This window comes from Pseudorca crassidens, chromosome 5, assembly GCF_039906515.1.
Source record: "Pseudorca crassidens isolate mPseCra1 chromosome 5, mPseCra1.hap1, whole genome shotgun sequence".
NCBI lineage: Eukaryota > Metazoa > Chordata > Mammalia > Artiodactyla > Delphinidae > Pseudorca > Pseudorca crassidens.
This window is the reverse complement of record NC_090300.1, coordinates 65787399-65804688: the sequence shown is the minus strand read 5'-3', so window position 1 is coordinate 65804688 and position 17290 is coordinate 65787399. Positions and strand designations below refer to the sequence as shown.

The window sequence follows — 17290 nt, the reverse complement described above, 5'->3', positions numbered from 1 at the left end:
ATCAGATAAAAAAAGAATAAGACCTCTCTATAGGTGGCTTACAAGAGACTCACTTCAGAGCTAAAGACACACAGACTGAAAGTGAGAGGATGGAAAAAGATATTTTGTACAAATGGAAACAAGAAAGCAAAGGTAGCAGTATCAGACAAAATGGACTTTAAAACAAAGTCTATAACAAAGGACAAAGAAGGGCATTGTATAATGATAAAAGGATCAAGAATATACAAGGGATAAAGGTAGAAGATGGCGGAAGAGTAAGACGCGGAGATCATGTTCCTCCCCACAGATACACCAGAAATACATCTACGCATGGAACAACTCCTACAGAGCATCTACTGAACGCTGGCAGAAGACCTCAGACCTCCCAAAAGGCAAGAAACCCCCCACGTACCTGGGTAGGGCAAAAGAAAAAACTAAACAGAGACAAAAGGATAGGGACGGGTCCTGCACCAGCGGGAGAGAGCTGTGAAGGAGGAAAAGTGTTCACACACTAGGAAGCCCCTTCGCGGGTGGAGGCTTTGGGAGGCGGAGTGCGGGAGCTTGGGAGCCGCGGAGGAGAGCACAGCAACAGGGGTGCGGAGGACAAAGCGGACAGATTCCAGCGCAGAGGATCGGGCCGACCGGCACTCACCAGCCGAGAGGCTTGTCTGCTCGCCCGCCGGGGCGGGCGGGACTGGGAGCTGAGGCTCCGGCTTTTGTCGGAGCGCCGGGAGAGGACTGAGGTTGGCGGCGTGAACACGGCCTGCAGGGCGTTAGTGCACCGCGGCTGGCCGGGAGAGAGTCCGGGGAGAAGTCTGGAACTGCCGAAGAGGCAAGAGACTTTTACGTCCCTCTTTGTTTCCTGGTGCACGAGGAGAGGGGATTAAGAACGCTGCTTGAGAGAGCTCCAGGGACGGGCGCGAGCCGCAGCTAAAAGTGCGGAGCCCAGAGACAGACATGAGACGCTAGGGCCGCTGCTGCCGCCACCGGGAGGCCTGTGTGCGAACACAGGTCACTAGCCACACGCCCTTCCGGGGAGCCTGTGCAGCCCGCCACTGCCAGGGTCCCGGGATCCAGGGACAACTCCCCCGGGAGAACGCACAGGCGCGCCTCAGGCTGCAACGTCTCGCCGGCCTCTGCCGCCGCAGGCCCGCCCCACACTCCGTGCCCCTCCCTACCCCCGGGCCTGAGTGAGCCAGAGCCTCCGAATCAGCGGCTCCTTTAACCCCGTCCTGTCTGAGCAAAGAACAGACGCCCTCCGGCCACCTACACGCACAGGCGGGGCTAAATCCAAAGCTGAGCCCCTGGGAGCTGTGAGAACAAAGAAGAGAAAGGGAAATCTCTCCCAGCAGCCTCAGAAGCAGCGGATTAAAGCTCCACAATCAACTTGATATACCCTGCATCTGTGGAATACCTGAATAGACAACCAGTCATCCCAAATTAAGGAGCCCTGTGGATGAAAGGCTCTTGGGGCTGCAGCCAGGAGTCAGTGCTGTGCCTCTGAGGTGGGAGAGCCAACTTCAGGACACTGATCCACAAGAGACCTCCCAGCTGCACATAATATCAAACAGCAAAAATTTCCGAGAGATCTCCATCTCAACGCCAGCACCCAGCTTCACTCAACGACCAGCAAGCTACAGTGCTGGACATCCTATGCCAAACAACTAGCAAGACAGGAACACAACCCCACCCATTAGCAGAGAGGCGGCCCAAAATCATAATAAGTCTACAGACACCCCAAAACACACCACTAGACGTGGACCTGCCCACCAGAAAGACAAGATCTAGCCTCATCCACCAGAACACAGGCACTAGTACCCTCCACCAGGAAGCCTACACAACCCACTGAACCAACCTTAGCCACTGGGGACAGACACAAAAAACAACAGGAACTACGAACCTTCAGCCTGCAAAAAAGGAGACCCCAAACACAGTAAGATAAGCAAAATGAAAAGACAGAAAAACACACCGCAGATGAAGGAGCAAGATAAAAACCCATCAGACCTAACAAATGAAGAGGAAATAGGCAGTCTACCTGAAAAAGAATTCAAAATAATGATAGTAAGGTTGATCCGAAATCTTGGAGATAGAATGGACAATAGAATGGACAAAATGCAAGAATCAGTTAACAAGGACCTAGAAGAACTAAAGATGAAACAAGCAACGATGAACAACACAATAAATGAAATTAAAAGTACTCTAGATGGGATCAATAGCAGAATAACTGAGGCAGAAGAACGGATAAGTGACCTGGAAGATAAAATAGTGGAAATAACTACTGCAGAGCAGAATAAAGAAAAAAGAATGAAAAGAACTGAGGACAGTCTCAGAGACCTCTGGGACAACATTAAACGTACCAACATTCGAATTATAGGGGTTCCAGAAGAAGAAGAGAAAAAGAAAGGGACTGAGAAAATATTTGAAGAGATTATAGTTGAAAACTTCCCTAATATGGGAAAGGAAATAGTTAATCAAGTCCAGGAAGCACAGAGAGTCCCATACAGGATAAATCCAAGGAGAAATACGCCAAGACACATATTAATCAAACTGTCAAAAATTAAATACAAAGAAAGCATATTAAAAGCAGCAAGGGAAAAACAACAAATAACACACAAGGGAATCCCCATAAGGTTAACAGCTGATCTTTCAGCAGAAACTCTGCAAGCCAGAAGGGAGTGGCAGGACATATTGAAAGTGTTGAAGGAGAAAAACCTGCAACCAAGATTACTCTACCCAGCAAGGATCTCATTCAGATTTGATGGAGAAATTAAAACCTTTAGAGACAAGCAAAAGCTGAGAGAGTTCAGCACCACCAAACCAGCTCTACAACAACTGCTAAAGGAACTTCTCTAGGCAAGAAACACAAAAGAAGGAAAAGACCTACAATAACAAACCCAAAACAATTAAGAAAATGGGAATGGGAACACACATATCGATAATTACCTTAAATGTAAATGGACTAAATGCTCCCACCAAAAGACACAGATTGGCTGAATGGATACAAAAACAAGACCCATATATTTGCTGTCTACAAGAGACCCGTATGCTAACACATATATATGGAATTTAAGAAAAAAAAAAATGTCATGAAAAACCTAGGGCTGAAACAGGAATAAAGACACAGACTTACTAGAGAATGGACTTGAGGCTATGGGGAGGGGGAAGGGTAAACGGTGACAAAGCAATAAAGAGGCATGGACATGTATACACTACCAAACGTAAGGTAGATCGCTAGTGGGAAGCAGCCGCATAGCACAGGGAGATCAGCTCGGTGCTGTGTGACCGCCTGGAGGGGTGGGATAGGGAGGGTGGGAGGGAGGGTGACGCAAGCGGGAAGAGATATGGGAACATATGTATATATATAACTGATTCATTTTGTTGTGAAGCTGAAACTAACATACCATTGTAAAGCAATTATGCTCCAATAAAGATGTTTAAAAAAAAAAAAAAATAAAGGTATATTATATTAGAAAAATATATAATTAATACTCTATAAAAATTATGTATGTAACATAAAGACACAGAAAGTTTGAAACTAAAAGAATGGAAAAAGATATACTATGAAATTACTAACTGAAAGAAAATTATATTAATATCAGACAATAAAGTATAAGGAAAAAACATTAAAAAAAAAAAAAAAAAAAAGAATATACAAGGGATATAACACTCATTAACATATATGTACCTAGCATAGGAAAAACTAAATATATAAAGCAAATATTAACAGACATAAAGGGAGAATCCCACCATAATACAATAATAGTAGGTGACTTTAACACCCCTCTCATATCAATGGACAACACATCTAGACAGAAAAATCAATAAGGAAACAATACTCTTAAATGGTATATTAGACCAGTTGGACTTAATAGATAGCCACAGGACATTCTATCCAAAACCAGCAGAATATACTTTCTTTTCAAGTGCACACGGAATGTTCTCCAGGATAGGTCACATGCCAGGCTACAAAATAATTCTCAACACATTTAAGAGGATAGAAATTATATCAAGCGATTTTTCTGACCACAGATATATGAAACTAGAAATCAATTACAGGAAGAAAATGGGAAGACCACAAACATGTATAGACTAAACAGCATGCTACTAAAAACCCAATGAGTCAATGAAGAAATCAAAGAAGAAATTAGAAAATACCTCAAGACAAGTGGAAATAAAAACACAACTTTCCAAAATCTATGGCACGCAGCAAAAGCAGTTCTAAGAGTTTATAATGATACAGGACTACCTCAAGAAACATGAAAAATCTCCAACAACCTAACCTGGCATCTAAAGGAATTAGATAAAGATGAACAGAGCCCAAAGTCTGCAGAAGGAAGGAAGTAATAAAGATCAGAGAAGAAATAAATAAAATAGAGACCAAAAAGCAATAGAAAAGATCAATGAAACCAAGAGCTAGTTTTTTGAAAAGATAAACAAAATTTAAAAGCCTTTATCTAGGCTCATCAAGAAAAAAGAGAGAGGACCCAAGTTAACAAAATAAGAAATGAAAGAGGAGAAATAACAACCAATATCACAGAAATACCAAAAAAAATCATAATACAAACAGTTATATGCTAACAAATTGGACAACTAGAAGAAATGGATAAATTTCTAGAAGCATACAATCTTCAAAGACTGAATCAGAAAGGAATAGACAATCTGAACAGACCAATCACTAGTGGTGAAACTGAATTTGTAATAAAAATACACTCCCATCAAACAAAAGTCCGGGACTAGATGGCTTCACAAGGGAATTCTACCAAACATATAAAGAAGAGAAAATACCTATCCTTCTCAAACTATTCCAAAAAAATTGAAGAAGAGGGAGCACTCCCAAATTCATTCTATGAAGCCACCATTACCCTGATATTAAAACCAGACAAAGACACCACAAAAAAAGGAAATTACAGGCCAATATCTCTGATGAATATAGATGCAAAACTCCTCAACAAAATATCAGTGAACTGAATTCAACAATATATAAAAAGAATTGTACACCATGATCAGGTGGGATTAATTCCAGGGATACAAGGATAGTTCCAGATCTGCAAATCAATCAATATGATAGCCACATTAACAAAAGGAAGGATAAAAATCACCTGATCATCTCAATAGACACAGAAAAAGCATTTGACAAAATTCAACATCCATTCATGATAAAAATTCTCTTCAAATTTGGTATAGAGGGAACATATCTCAACATGTTAAAGGCTATTTTTGAGATTGGCCAAGATGGCAGATTAGAAAGATGCTGAGCTCACCTCCTCTCACGAGCACACAAAAATCAGAGCTATTTGTAGAACAACCATTGAATGAAAAAGACCAGAACCTACAAGAAATGATCTTGTACAACTAAAGACATAAAGAAGGAACCACAACAAGATGGCTGGAAGAGGCAGACTCACAATATAATCAAGTCCTATACCCCCAGGTGGGTGACCCACAAGCTGGAGAATAATTATATTGCAGAGTTTCTCCCACAGAAAGGAGAGTTCTGAGCCCTACATCAGGCTCCCCAGCCCAGGGGTCCTGCACTGGGAAGAGGAACCCCCAGGGCATTTGTGTTTGAAGGTCAGCAGGGCTTAATTTAGGGAGTTTCACAGGACGGGGGGGGGGGGGGGGGGGGGGAGTAAAGACTTCATTCTTAAAGGGCACACACAAAATCCTACATGCTCTGGGACCCAGGGCAAAAGCAGTAATTTGATAGGAGCCTGGGCCAGACCCACCTGCTGGTTTTGGAGAGTCTCTGGAGAGGTGGAGGGCAGCTGCAGCTCACCCTGGGCACATAGATACTGGCTGGAACCATGCTTGGCAGTTCCTTCTACCACTGGACACCGTTGTGGGTGGGCACCATTGTGGTACCCTTCCTCTAGCTCATTAGCACCAAGACCTGACCCCACTCAAGAGCATGTAGGCTCCAGTGCTGGGACTGGCCAAGCAAACTGGGTGGGGACTCAGCCCCACCCAGGAGCAGACAGGCTACCTAAAGACTTCCTGAGCCCACAGCCACCTCTAGACATCCTCTAGACATGGCCTTGACTATCAGAGGGCCAAGGCCCAGCTCCCCGCACCGGGGGGCAGGCACCTGCCCTGCCCTCCATGAAGTCTGCTTAACATCACCAATTATTAGAGAAATGCAAATCAAAACTACAGTGAGGTACCAGCTCACACCGGTCAGAATGGCCATCATCAAAAAGTCTACTAATAACATAATGCTGGAGAGGGTGTGAAGAAAAGGGAACCCTCCTACACTGTTGGTGGGAATGTAAGTTAGTACAGCCACTATGGAGAACAGTATGGAGGTTCCTCAGAAAACTAAAAATAGAACTACCATATGATTCAGCAATCCCACTCCTGGAAATATACCTGGACAGAACTCTAATTCAGAAAGATACATGCATCCCTATGTTCATAGCAGCACTATTCACAATAGCCAAAACATGGAAACAACCTAAATGTTCATGGACAGATGAATGGATAAAGATGTGGTACATATAGTCAATGGAATACTACTCGGCCATAAAAAAAGAATGGAATAATGCCATTTGCAGCAACATGGATGCAGCTAGAGATTATCATACTAAGTGAAGTAAGTCAGAAAGAGAAAGAGAAATATGATATTCTCTTATATGTGGAATCTAAAATATGGCACAAATGAACCTATCTACAAAACAGAAACAGACTCACAGACATAGAGAACAGACTTGTGGTTGCCAAGGGGGAGGGGGAGGGAGAGAGATGGACTGGGAGTTTGGGGTTGTTAGATGCAAACTATTACATTTAGAATGGGTAAACAACAAGGGCCTACTGTATCGCACAGGGAACTATATTCAGTATCCTGGGATAAACCATAATGGAAAATAATATTAAAAAGAGTGTCTCTATGTGGATAACTGAGTCACTTTGCTGTACAGCAGAGATTGCCACAACATTGTAAATCAACTCTACTTCAATTTTTTTATGAAGACATTCAAACTGAAGATAATGGAGATAATGGAACTCGTATACACTGTTGGTGGAAATGTAAATTGGTGCCACCACTGTGGAAAACAGTGTGGAGTTTCCTCAGAAAACTAAAAATAGAACTTTCATATGATCCAGCAATTCTGCTCCTGGGTATATGCCCAAAGAAAATGAAAGCACTAATTTGAAAAGATACAATGCACACCAATGTTCATAACAACGTTATTTATAATAGCCAAGATATGGAAGCAACCTAAGTGCCCATCAACAGATGAATGGATAAAGAAAATATATAACACTGTGTATATATACAGTGTATATATATGTGATTGATATATATATACCTATATATATTCCACTATACATATATAGTGGAATATTACCCAGCCATTAAAAAGAATGAAATTCTGCCATTTGCAATAACGTGGATGGACCTAGAGTGCATTATGCTTAGTGAAATGTCAGACACAGAAAGACAAATACTTTGTGTTACCACTTGTATGTGGAATCTAAAAAATAAAACAAATGAAGGAATATAACAAAACAGAAACAGACTCACAGATATGAAGAACAAACAAGTGATTACCAGTGGGAGAGGGAAGGAGAAGAGGGCAAGATAGGGGTAAAGGATTAAGAGGTACAAACTATTATGTATAAAATAAATAAGCTACAATGTTATATGTACAGCACAGGGAATATAGCCAATATTTTATAATTACTTTAAATAGAGTATAATCTATAAAAATACTGAATCACTCTGTTGTACCCTTGAAATGAATATAATATTATAAATCAACTATACTTCAATTTTTAAAAAAAAAGATGATCCCAGAGCATCTTATAGTGCCAGAAAGTAAGGAACTGCTCAAAACAAAACAAAACAAATCACAATGATGGGACATAGGAGGCAATTGAAAGAGCTCCCTGTGACCAATGCTGGAACAATTTGAGCAACAAAATTCATAAAGTACTACTGGATTACAACTCAAAGTATAAAATAGATATCATGAATCCATTGTGATATAAATACATGATGGAATAAATAAATAAATGGAGGAAAGGAAACTAATCTCCCATACAGAAGAATTCCAAATTATTTATGTAGATACTCTGGCATAACTCCCCACTCCTTAAGTGTGGGTTGCCCATAATGACTTTCTTCCAAAGAGTACAGTATGGGAAGGAAGAAATAAAAGAGTGACTTTACAGTGGAGAAACCTAACAAATACTATCTCAGCCAGGTGATCAAGGTCAACATCAAGAGTCTAAAGTCATAGATAGTGTGTACCCTTGATACGGTGTGATGAAAATGACACTTTATTTCTGTGGTCTTCCCCCCCAAAACCCCATAACTCCAGTCTAATTATGAGTAAAACATCATATAAATCCCAACTGAGGGGCATTCTACAAAATACCTGACCAATAATCCTCAAAACAGTCCAGTTCATCAAAAAACAGGAAAAGTTGAGAAACTGTCACAGCCAAGAAGAGCCTAAGAAGTCATGACAACTAAATGTAATGTGGTATCCTGGGAGGGGGGAAAGGTACTTTAGGTAAAAACTAAGAAAATCTGGGGGCTTCAGTGGCGCAGTGATTGAGAGTCCGCCTGCCGATGCAGGGGACACGGGTTCGTGACCCGGTCCGGGAAGATCCCACATGCCGCAGAGCGGCTGGGCCCATGAGCCATGGCCACTGAGCCTGCGCATCCGGAGCCTGTGCTCCGCAACGGGAGAGGCCACAGCAGTGAGAGGCCCACATACCAAAAAAAAAAAAAAAAAAAAAAAAAACCTAAGAAAATCTAAGCATAGATTTTATTTAATAATAATTTATTTTAATAATAAAAATAATGTATCAGTATTGGTTCATTAATTGTAACAAATGTACCATACTAACATAAGATGTTAATCATAGGGGAAATTGAGTGTGGTGTATATGGGAACTCTCTGTACTATTTTGCAATTTTTCTGTAAATCTAAAACTATTCTAAAAAATAAAATTTATATCTCAAGAACAGGTACTCTATGTCTAAAAGATTGAGTCTGTTACACTTAAGACACAGTGATGATCAAAACGACATCAGCAGTTAAACTGTTGTCCTTATAGCAGCCACCCTGTCTCTGTCTGAGGCTCTTCAAAGTGTTTTTTCCTAATACATTGCTATTGTGCTATCCTCTTAGTGCTGCTGTTTTGATTTTTCTCCCTCATTCACTTTCACCGCCCAGTCCAGGGAATTAAACAATCTCAGTAGCAAACAGCAAAATTTGATTCTTCAAATATTCATTGGGTACCCAGTTTGCCCTTTATTCTGGGAATCAACAATGAAAGTCACAGTCCCTGAATCAAAGTGCTGGCAGTTTGGTGGAAGACAAACATGTCCCCACTAAATGCCCCTTAGTCCAAGAGCAGATAGAATGGAAGGGAGTGTGAGGCACATAGAGGAGGCATTGGTCAGCTCAGCCGGGGGAGGCCAGGTGTTCATAGGAGAGGATGCCTAAATTTGGTCTGGAAGACTAGGTAGGGGTTTTCAGGGAACACAAAGTGGAGGGAGGGGACCTCAGCAGAAGGAACAGAGGTGCAAAGGCAGAAAGGCTGGAAACGAGTATTAGGGAAACTGGCGCAGCTGGAGGCTGGAGTGTGAAGGGTGGGTACTGGCAGGTGGGAGACTGGAGGGAGACCAGGGTCAAGTCCTGAAGAGCTCAGAGCTCCCGAATGAGGAGTCTGGACTTTATCCAGATGCAGCGGAGAGCCCCTGCAGGGCTTTTAAACAGGGAAGTTATATGATCATATTTAATTTTTGAAAGATAATTCTGATTGTGGTATGGAGAATGGATTTACAAGTAAAAAGAGGAAAGAGGGGAATGCAATGGTTAATCTTGCACTACCTCCCCCTCATCTGAGTTTAGGAATTTAGGGTCTCTTCTGACTGCCTCATTATTTCCAGAGTTCACCCTGGGGTCTCAAGAGAAAGCTGCAAAAGGGCAAAGGTGATCCAAGTCCTGTGTAGCCCGAGTGGCGAGTCACTGGGCTCTAGCATGTGACACTGACCTCACACCAGGGCTGTCCCCCACACAACACCAATTTGACAATCATTCACTGAGTCAGATTTCTTGATCTTTGAGCAGCAATTAACACCCATGTCTCAGTTTCCTTAAGCTCATCACTGGACCAGAAGGGCAGAGTAGTGGTGTCTTATAACCATCCCCCCAGAAATACATCACCCTGACATAAGGGAATTTGGCTTTTTTTGGGACTTGGACTCATAGCTGTGCAATCAGAACCTTTAGTCCACGGCACAACTGAGCTTCCTGAGGCCAGAGGCACATTCTCTGAAGTGACCTTTTAGACACAGACTCTGAGTAGGGGTCAGCAAACTGCAGCCCATAGGCCAAAGCTGCTTGCTACCTATTTCTGTAAACCAAGTTTTATCAGAACACAGCTGCTCTCTTTCATTTATGTATTATCGATCATCTACGACTGCTTTTATGCTAAGACAGCCAAGTTCGGCAGATTCGACAGAGACCAGATGGTCTGCAAAGCCTGAAATATTTACTATTTGATCCTTTACAGAAAAATTGCCAACCCCTGGTCTAGATAAACACTTTGCAATAGAAATATAATGGAGGACTTCCCTGGTGGCACAGTGGTTAAGAATCCGCCTGCCAATGCAGGGGACACGGGTTCGAGCCCTGGTCCGGGAAGATCCCACATGCCGTGGAGCAACTAAGCCCATGCGCCACAACTACTGAGCCTGTGCTTTAGAGCCCACAAGCCTCAACTACTGAGCCTGCGTGCCACAACTACTGAAGGCTGCGCTCCTAGAGCCCATGCTCCACCACAAGAGAAGCCACCTCAATGAGAAGCCCACGCACCGCCAACGAAGAGTAGCCCCCGCTCGCCACAGCTAGAGAAAGCCTGTGTGCAGCAACGAAGACGCAGCGCAGCCAAAAATAAATAAAGTAATTAATGAATTTTAAAAAAAGTAATGCAAACCACACATGTAATTTAACATTTTCTAGTAGCCGCATTTTAAAAAGTAAAAAACAAGTGAAATCAGTTTTTAATAATGTTTTCTTTAACCTTTGTGCAAAATATTATTTCAACATACAAAAATCACTGTTGTACAATTAATTGTATTTTAACGAGATATTTTATGTTCGTTTTTCAAATAAGTCTTCAAAATCCAGCATGTATTTAAACTGACAGAGCAGCTCAATTCAGACTCGCCGCATTCCAGGTGCTCAGTAGCCACATGTGGCCAGTCGATACTGTATGGACAGTGCAGGTCTGCACTCAGACTCTCCAAAGAGTGAGACCAGCCCCAGATTTTGGTGCAGAGGTCAGCCTCAGCAGGGCCTTAGGCTATAAGGGAACAGTTGTTGCATAGTCAACACTCCAGTCCTAGGAATCTTTGCCCTTTCGTCAGAAGATGGCCCAGCATAGAGAAGACCTTACATTTTCCAGTTGCAAACTGTGGCAACCTCCCTCGGTGTGTGCTGAGCCTGTACTTTTGGAGTTCGGCATCCTCAGACCACCCTGCGTGGATTATGGTGGTTCAGCTTTTCTAATTTTGGGTCCCTTGTTTGGTGGTTAAAATCATCCACAAGGTGGATGTCAGACTCAGCATGATAAAGAGAAGGCTACCCACTTCCTTGACCCACCAGAGCTAGAGGGACATCCTACTGGAAGAAACATATTCAACTGAATTCAGGCCTTGGGGAAACTCAGGTGAAACGGGTCTTGTTTCTTGTTCTCCTGAACCTCTCTCTGCCTTAGGGCATATAGTCAGTTATGAGAACATGTTTGAGTTTCATCTTTCCCCTGGTATTTCTTCAGTTTCTTTCTTTCCTACTTATATATAAAGAAGGGGTCTCACAGATTAAAATTTAAATGTGTATCCTTTTCATTACAGATCTTTGTGTTTCCCTTGATCCTGCTTCAGAATTTAACCACATTTTCCCCCCAGAATACTTACAGTCTTTTCTCTATCAGGGCCTTTATTCAGCGTACATTTCTTATTTTGAAATCCTCCTGTTTTATAAGTTGGTCTAATGCCGTTCATTCATGGCCTGTGGCATCCTTTTCTACCGTGAATGGATATGGCTTAGTGAACATTTACCCACTCAGCATATATTTACTGAGCACTACTGGGTGCTAGGCAGTGTTTCAGGCATTGGAGATAGAATGGTGAAAAAGATACAACTCCTGCCAATCAAGTGGGAGGTACAGACTCTTAGAAGCACAATTCTGTATGAGGCGAGATGTGCAATGACCTGCATATAGATGCCCAGAGAAGGGTCACCTGAGGGAGGAAATAGGGAGGCAAGGAAGAGGGGAAGATGGGAGAAAGGGAACGCCTTATGTCCTCAGGCTCAGTGCAGAGTGACCGGCTCATGAACTGCTTTTGTTCCCACAGGCCAAAGCCCAGAAAGTCCTGCAGAAGCTGGGTGATGTGCAGGAAATATTTCACAAGAGGCAAATGAGTCTGATGAAACTGGCAGCCAGACAGACTCGCCCAGTGCAACCCGTGGCCCCGCGTCCTGAGTTCTCCCCAAAATGGGTGTCACCAAAAATCCACCAGCCCTCCACCTTGGGTAGGTTACTGGGGGAAAGAAGTTTTGTGGCTTTATGTTTCATCGATGCCCATGAGGGTTTAGATTATTGTTGCTTAAGATGCATAATGGTTACTGTTTTGACAGATATTATTTAAGATATGGAATAGTACAGGCATTGACGACTTATAAATTTAGGTAAAACTGAGTGCCTGTATGCCAGGAAAAGCTCACAGTCTAGTAGAAGAATAATATAAATGCACAAATAACATTAGCATAAAATAAACTCCATTAAGGACCTTTAAAAGGCCCATAAGATTCTACTAGCAATGGAGGGGTAAAATTGGTTCTTTGAAAAAAAAAGGAAAAAAAAGATGAGTCCTTACACCAATCCTATGTGGTCTTGATTACTATAGCTTACTAGTAAGCCTTGAGATCAGGTAGTGTAAATTTTCCAACTTTGTACTTTTTCAAGATTGTTTTGGCTATTTTAGGTCCTTTTCATTTCCATATAAATTTTACAGTCACCTATCAGTTTCTGCTGGGATGAATATATAGATCACTGAATGAATATATAGATCAATTTATCTCAGCAATGTTGAGTCTTCCAATTCATGAACGTTATAACATTCCACTTACTTAGGTCTTCTTTAATTTCCCTCAACAATATAGTAGTTTTGAGTGTAAAGATCTTAGGCATTTCATGTTTTTAAAAAGCCCTATAATGAATTGAACTTACCATATATAACTATCAATAGGAATATATTTCTGTATAGAAATATAATCGTATCATCTGTGAATAAGGACAGTTTTACTTCTGTTTCAATCTTTATACTTTTTTTCCCCTTGCCTTATGATGATTGATGGCTGGGACTCTAGTACAATGTTGAATAGCAGTGGTAAGAGCAGACATCCATGTCTTTTCCCAATATGCAGGGAAAAAGTTTATTTTTCACCTTGAAGTACGATATTAGCTGTAAGTTTTTCACAGATGCCTTTTATAAGATTGAGGAAGTTCCCTTCTATTCCAGTTTGCTAGTTTTATCATGAATGATTATTGAATTTTTCAGATGCTCTATTTGGTGCATATATTGTGATGATCATATTTTTTTCTCCTTTATTGGTTTATATGGTGGATTACAATTATTTCTTTTTAAATGTTAAAACAATCATGCATTCCTGGGTAAACACTCTTGGGTATGATATATGTGTCATTTGTTGCCTTATGTATTTTATTAAGCACATATTCATAATTATTATGTCTTCTAGATACACTGGCCCTTTTATAATTAGGAAATATCTCTCCTTCCCTTCTTATCTTTAGTAAAAGTCCTTGTCTTGAAGTCTATTTTGTCAGATATTAATAGAGCCATTCCAGCTTTCTTATGCTTGGTGTTTGCATGATACACCTTTTCCATTCTTCTATTTCTGTCTATTTTTAAAGTATATTTCTTGTAGACAGCTATAGTTGGGTCTTGCCTTTTAGAAACATGTTAACCTCTGCTTTCTAATTGGAGTGTTTAGTCGATTTTACATACTATGTAATTATTGATATAGTTGGATTTAGAGCTACTATTTTGTTATTTGTTGTCTATTTGTCTCATATGTTTTTTATTCTTCTGATCTCTTTTCCTGGCTTCTTTTGGGTTAGCCAGTTTTTTAGTATTCCATTTTAATTCCTCTACTGGCTTTTTAACATACATATATAACTTTTGCATTGTTTTTTCCCCAGGTGTTTCTTTTAGGGCTTACCATGTGCATCCTTAATTTCTCACAATCTACTTTGAGTTAATATTGTAACACTTTATGTAAATACAGGAAATTTGCAAAAGTATAGTTCCATGTGCCCTTTAATCATCCTCTGTGCTATTATCCTAAATATTACATCTACATATGTTACATACCCCAATGTTGTGTTATAATTTTTGCTCTAAACAGTCATATATCTTTTAGAGAAATTGGGAGAAAGGAAGAAAAAATGAAAAAAAATTATGTATGTAATTTTATATTTATAATTTTATATATATATAATTTTATCTTTACCATCCTGTTCACCATTTCTGGTGTTCTTTATTCCTTGTTGAATTACCATCATGTGTCTTGTCTCTTCAGGCTGAAAACCTCCCTTTGGCATTTCTTGTTTTGCAGGTCTGCAACAAATTCTTTCAGTTTTTATTTTTCTGAAAATTATGGGGTCTTTTGGTAACTCCCCATTTAGTACAGCTTACAGTCCCCTGTCTCCTACAACATATTAAACTTTTTAGAATTAAAAAGTTGATAACAGTTCAGTGAATTTCTTTCCTGAATTTTTCCACACACATGCATACACATGCACAGACACACTTATGCACACATACCACAGAAACACACACTCACACACAGAGAGACATCCTTCTTGGATGTTTGGAAACAGGGCTTCGTTCTCCTGACCTCCCATCTAGTGCTCTTTCCCAAAACTAAATTATGCTCTTTTCGACGACTTTTGCTTCCCTCTTTATTATTATTTTTTTAATTTGAGTAAAATTGCTTTACGATGTTGTGTTAGTTTCTGCTGTACAATGAAGTGAATCAGCTATATGTATACCTATATAAAGGACATACGTTTGTTACAAGTAAACAAAGCAGGAATGATAGATTGTTTCTCAGCTTTTTGAACACAAGATTTCATAGTAGATAATGACCCTCCTAGGATCCACAGATCTTTGACATGTCTGAACAGGTATTGTTGACCTTGGTCAGGCAACTAGCTCATTTTGTATAACAATCCTGCACTTTTGTTTTGGAGATTAACCACCAAGTGTGGATTCTAGCTGATCGCTAACAGGATTTTCAAATACATTTGTCTGATTTTTAGCAACTGAGTCTGTGCCAAGATAGACCATTATATTTCACAGTGTAAGGAACATGGTCAGAGCTGCTTAGAGACGGGAGCTGGAATCTCAGCTCTGACTCTTGGTAGCCAGGTGTCTTGCGTACAACATTCAACCTCTCTGAAGTACATAAGGAACATGAAAAAATTCTTTTGTGGCTATAATAATAGCTAAAATATACTGAGTGCTTACCACGATCTAAACACTGTGCATACTAACTCATTAAGGCCTCAGAACAACCCCATACTGTAGGCTTTCTCATTATTCCCCATATACAGATGAAGAGGCCAAGGCTCTTTGATAACGTATGCTTCATGTGTGGAAGAGCAAAATTTGAGCGCTGGCAGCATGGCTCCCACGTCCCTGCCTTTAACTTCATCGCTGTACTTAGCGTTAAGGGAAGGTGCTTCTCAGTCATGGGTGTTGCCAATTAGTGTATGCATTTCCAGCTTCCCATTGTTATGCCTGGAATTACTCAGGTTACAGAGATCCTGTAGAGAATGAGGAGCCCAATGGATTGTCCATTGTTATAAAACAGCTTCAGTGGTCACATAACCTGGGGCAGCAAACAGTGCTTCACTACAGATTTCAACATAACATGTATGGGAAACCCACAGAAAGCCCAAGCTGCTTCCAGTTGTCTCACAGAACTTGAGGCTTGGGAGGGGCCTCTGGAGGCAAGACAGTCAACCTCCAACAAGTCTACCACAGATAAGCATCAGGGTGCTATTGGTGGCATTAGCTGGATGACATTTTGGCCATAGCACCCAGAAATGCTCGTATCCTGTCCTGGATTAATCACAAGTATCCCATGAGTTTCCCAAAGAAACTGTATATACAAGGGTGGTGATGGTGACAAGAATTCAAGTTACCACTTACTTATTAGCCTTGTAGCCATCACCCCCAGTGCAGCCCTCTGGTAAAGCTGGGTTAGAAGCTTCAAGCATAACCAGGGCTTCTCCTACCCAAATCCCAATCTTACTGCCAAATGGCCATGGAGCTTGAAGAAGGGTATCTCTCAGGTGTCTGAGAGCCCTGTGGGAAGGAGAGGAGGGAGGGAGAATGATTGAGAGGAGAGAGCAAGAGCAAGGCTGCCCAATTTCCTCTAGACTCAGCTGATTCTTCACACAGTCATCCTGTCCACTAAAAATACGTTTGCATCAGTTTGGGAATGCAACTGTTAGATCATCAGATTAGCAACGATTTCTGCCTGGGGCAGACATGGACATTCCCTTATATAATCACAGTGTGTTTAAATGGTAAGAGTTTAGTATTTTTCAAATTTTCTGTAATAATCACAAATTAATTACCTGTATAATGGAAAAAATACACTCAATAGAATGTGGTACCTAGAATTGAATCTTCTAATCCAAGAGCATCAAGTACAATATTATACATTGCAGATGATTAATGCTAAATATCAGGGCATTAAAAGAATCCAAGAAGTCTGGAATAGTTAAGGAAGATTTCATGAAGAAAGTGACTTTTTAGCTGGGCCTTAAAATTGGGAATGATGGAAACTATCATTTTTACCACATTACATTTACTGATTTGTTGTGGTTTGATGTTTCCTGCGGTGTTGAGTGTGACTTTTTTCTCTTTGAATCAAATGCCTGGGATCAAAGACTCTCTTTTCTGCATCTCTCCTTCACCTCCAATTTCATCTACTACCTTGGAAATCACTGTAGCAGCTCAATGAAGCTTTGTCAATCAACTGCATCAACATGGTCCAAGTTAGGCTAAGTGCTCTGAGTTATTTATAAGCCAAATTAATGGCAGGTTTTCTTTGTCTCTCTAGCTCCTTATCAGAAAACATCTGAGGAATGTTATGTGGAGACGGATTTAAACTCTGTGGAAAAGGAAGATGATGAGACTAAATTTGAAGTCAAGGTAGGATCATCTTTCCTTTACTGATAGAAATTTCTGACA

At 40.9% G+C, this 17290-nt stretch overlaps 2 protein-coding genes across 13 annotated transcripts in view; one reads left to right on the top strand and one right to left on the bottom strand.

Moving 5' to 3' along the window:
- The window catches only part of MCF2L2 (MCF.2 cell line derived transforming sequence-like 2), a 237329-nt gene that overhangs the window by 108884 nt on the left and 111155 nt on the right, over positions 1–17290 (top strand). For all 7 annotated transcript variants that reach the window (XR_010943598.1, XR_010943599.1, XM_067738173.1 and 4 more), the window contains 2 exons: positions 12356–12533; positions 17160–17251. Coding sequence is in view for 5 of the 7 variants with exons in the window: in XM_067738173.1 (XP_067594274.1) it covers positions 12356–12533; positions 17160–17251 (270 nt within the window). In the remaining 2 variants the exon portion in view is untranslated. The remainder of the gene's footprint in view (positions 1–12355; positions 12534–17159; positions 17252–17290) is intronic.
- B3GNT5 (UDP-GlcNAc:betaGal beta-1,3-N-acetylglucosaminyltransferase 5) overlaps positions 1–17290 on the bottom strand; it is a 67793-nt gene that overhangs the window by 15438 nt on the left and 35065 nt on the right. The gene's annotated exons all lie outside the window — the stretch shown is intronic.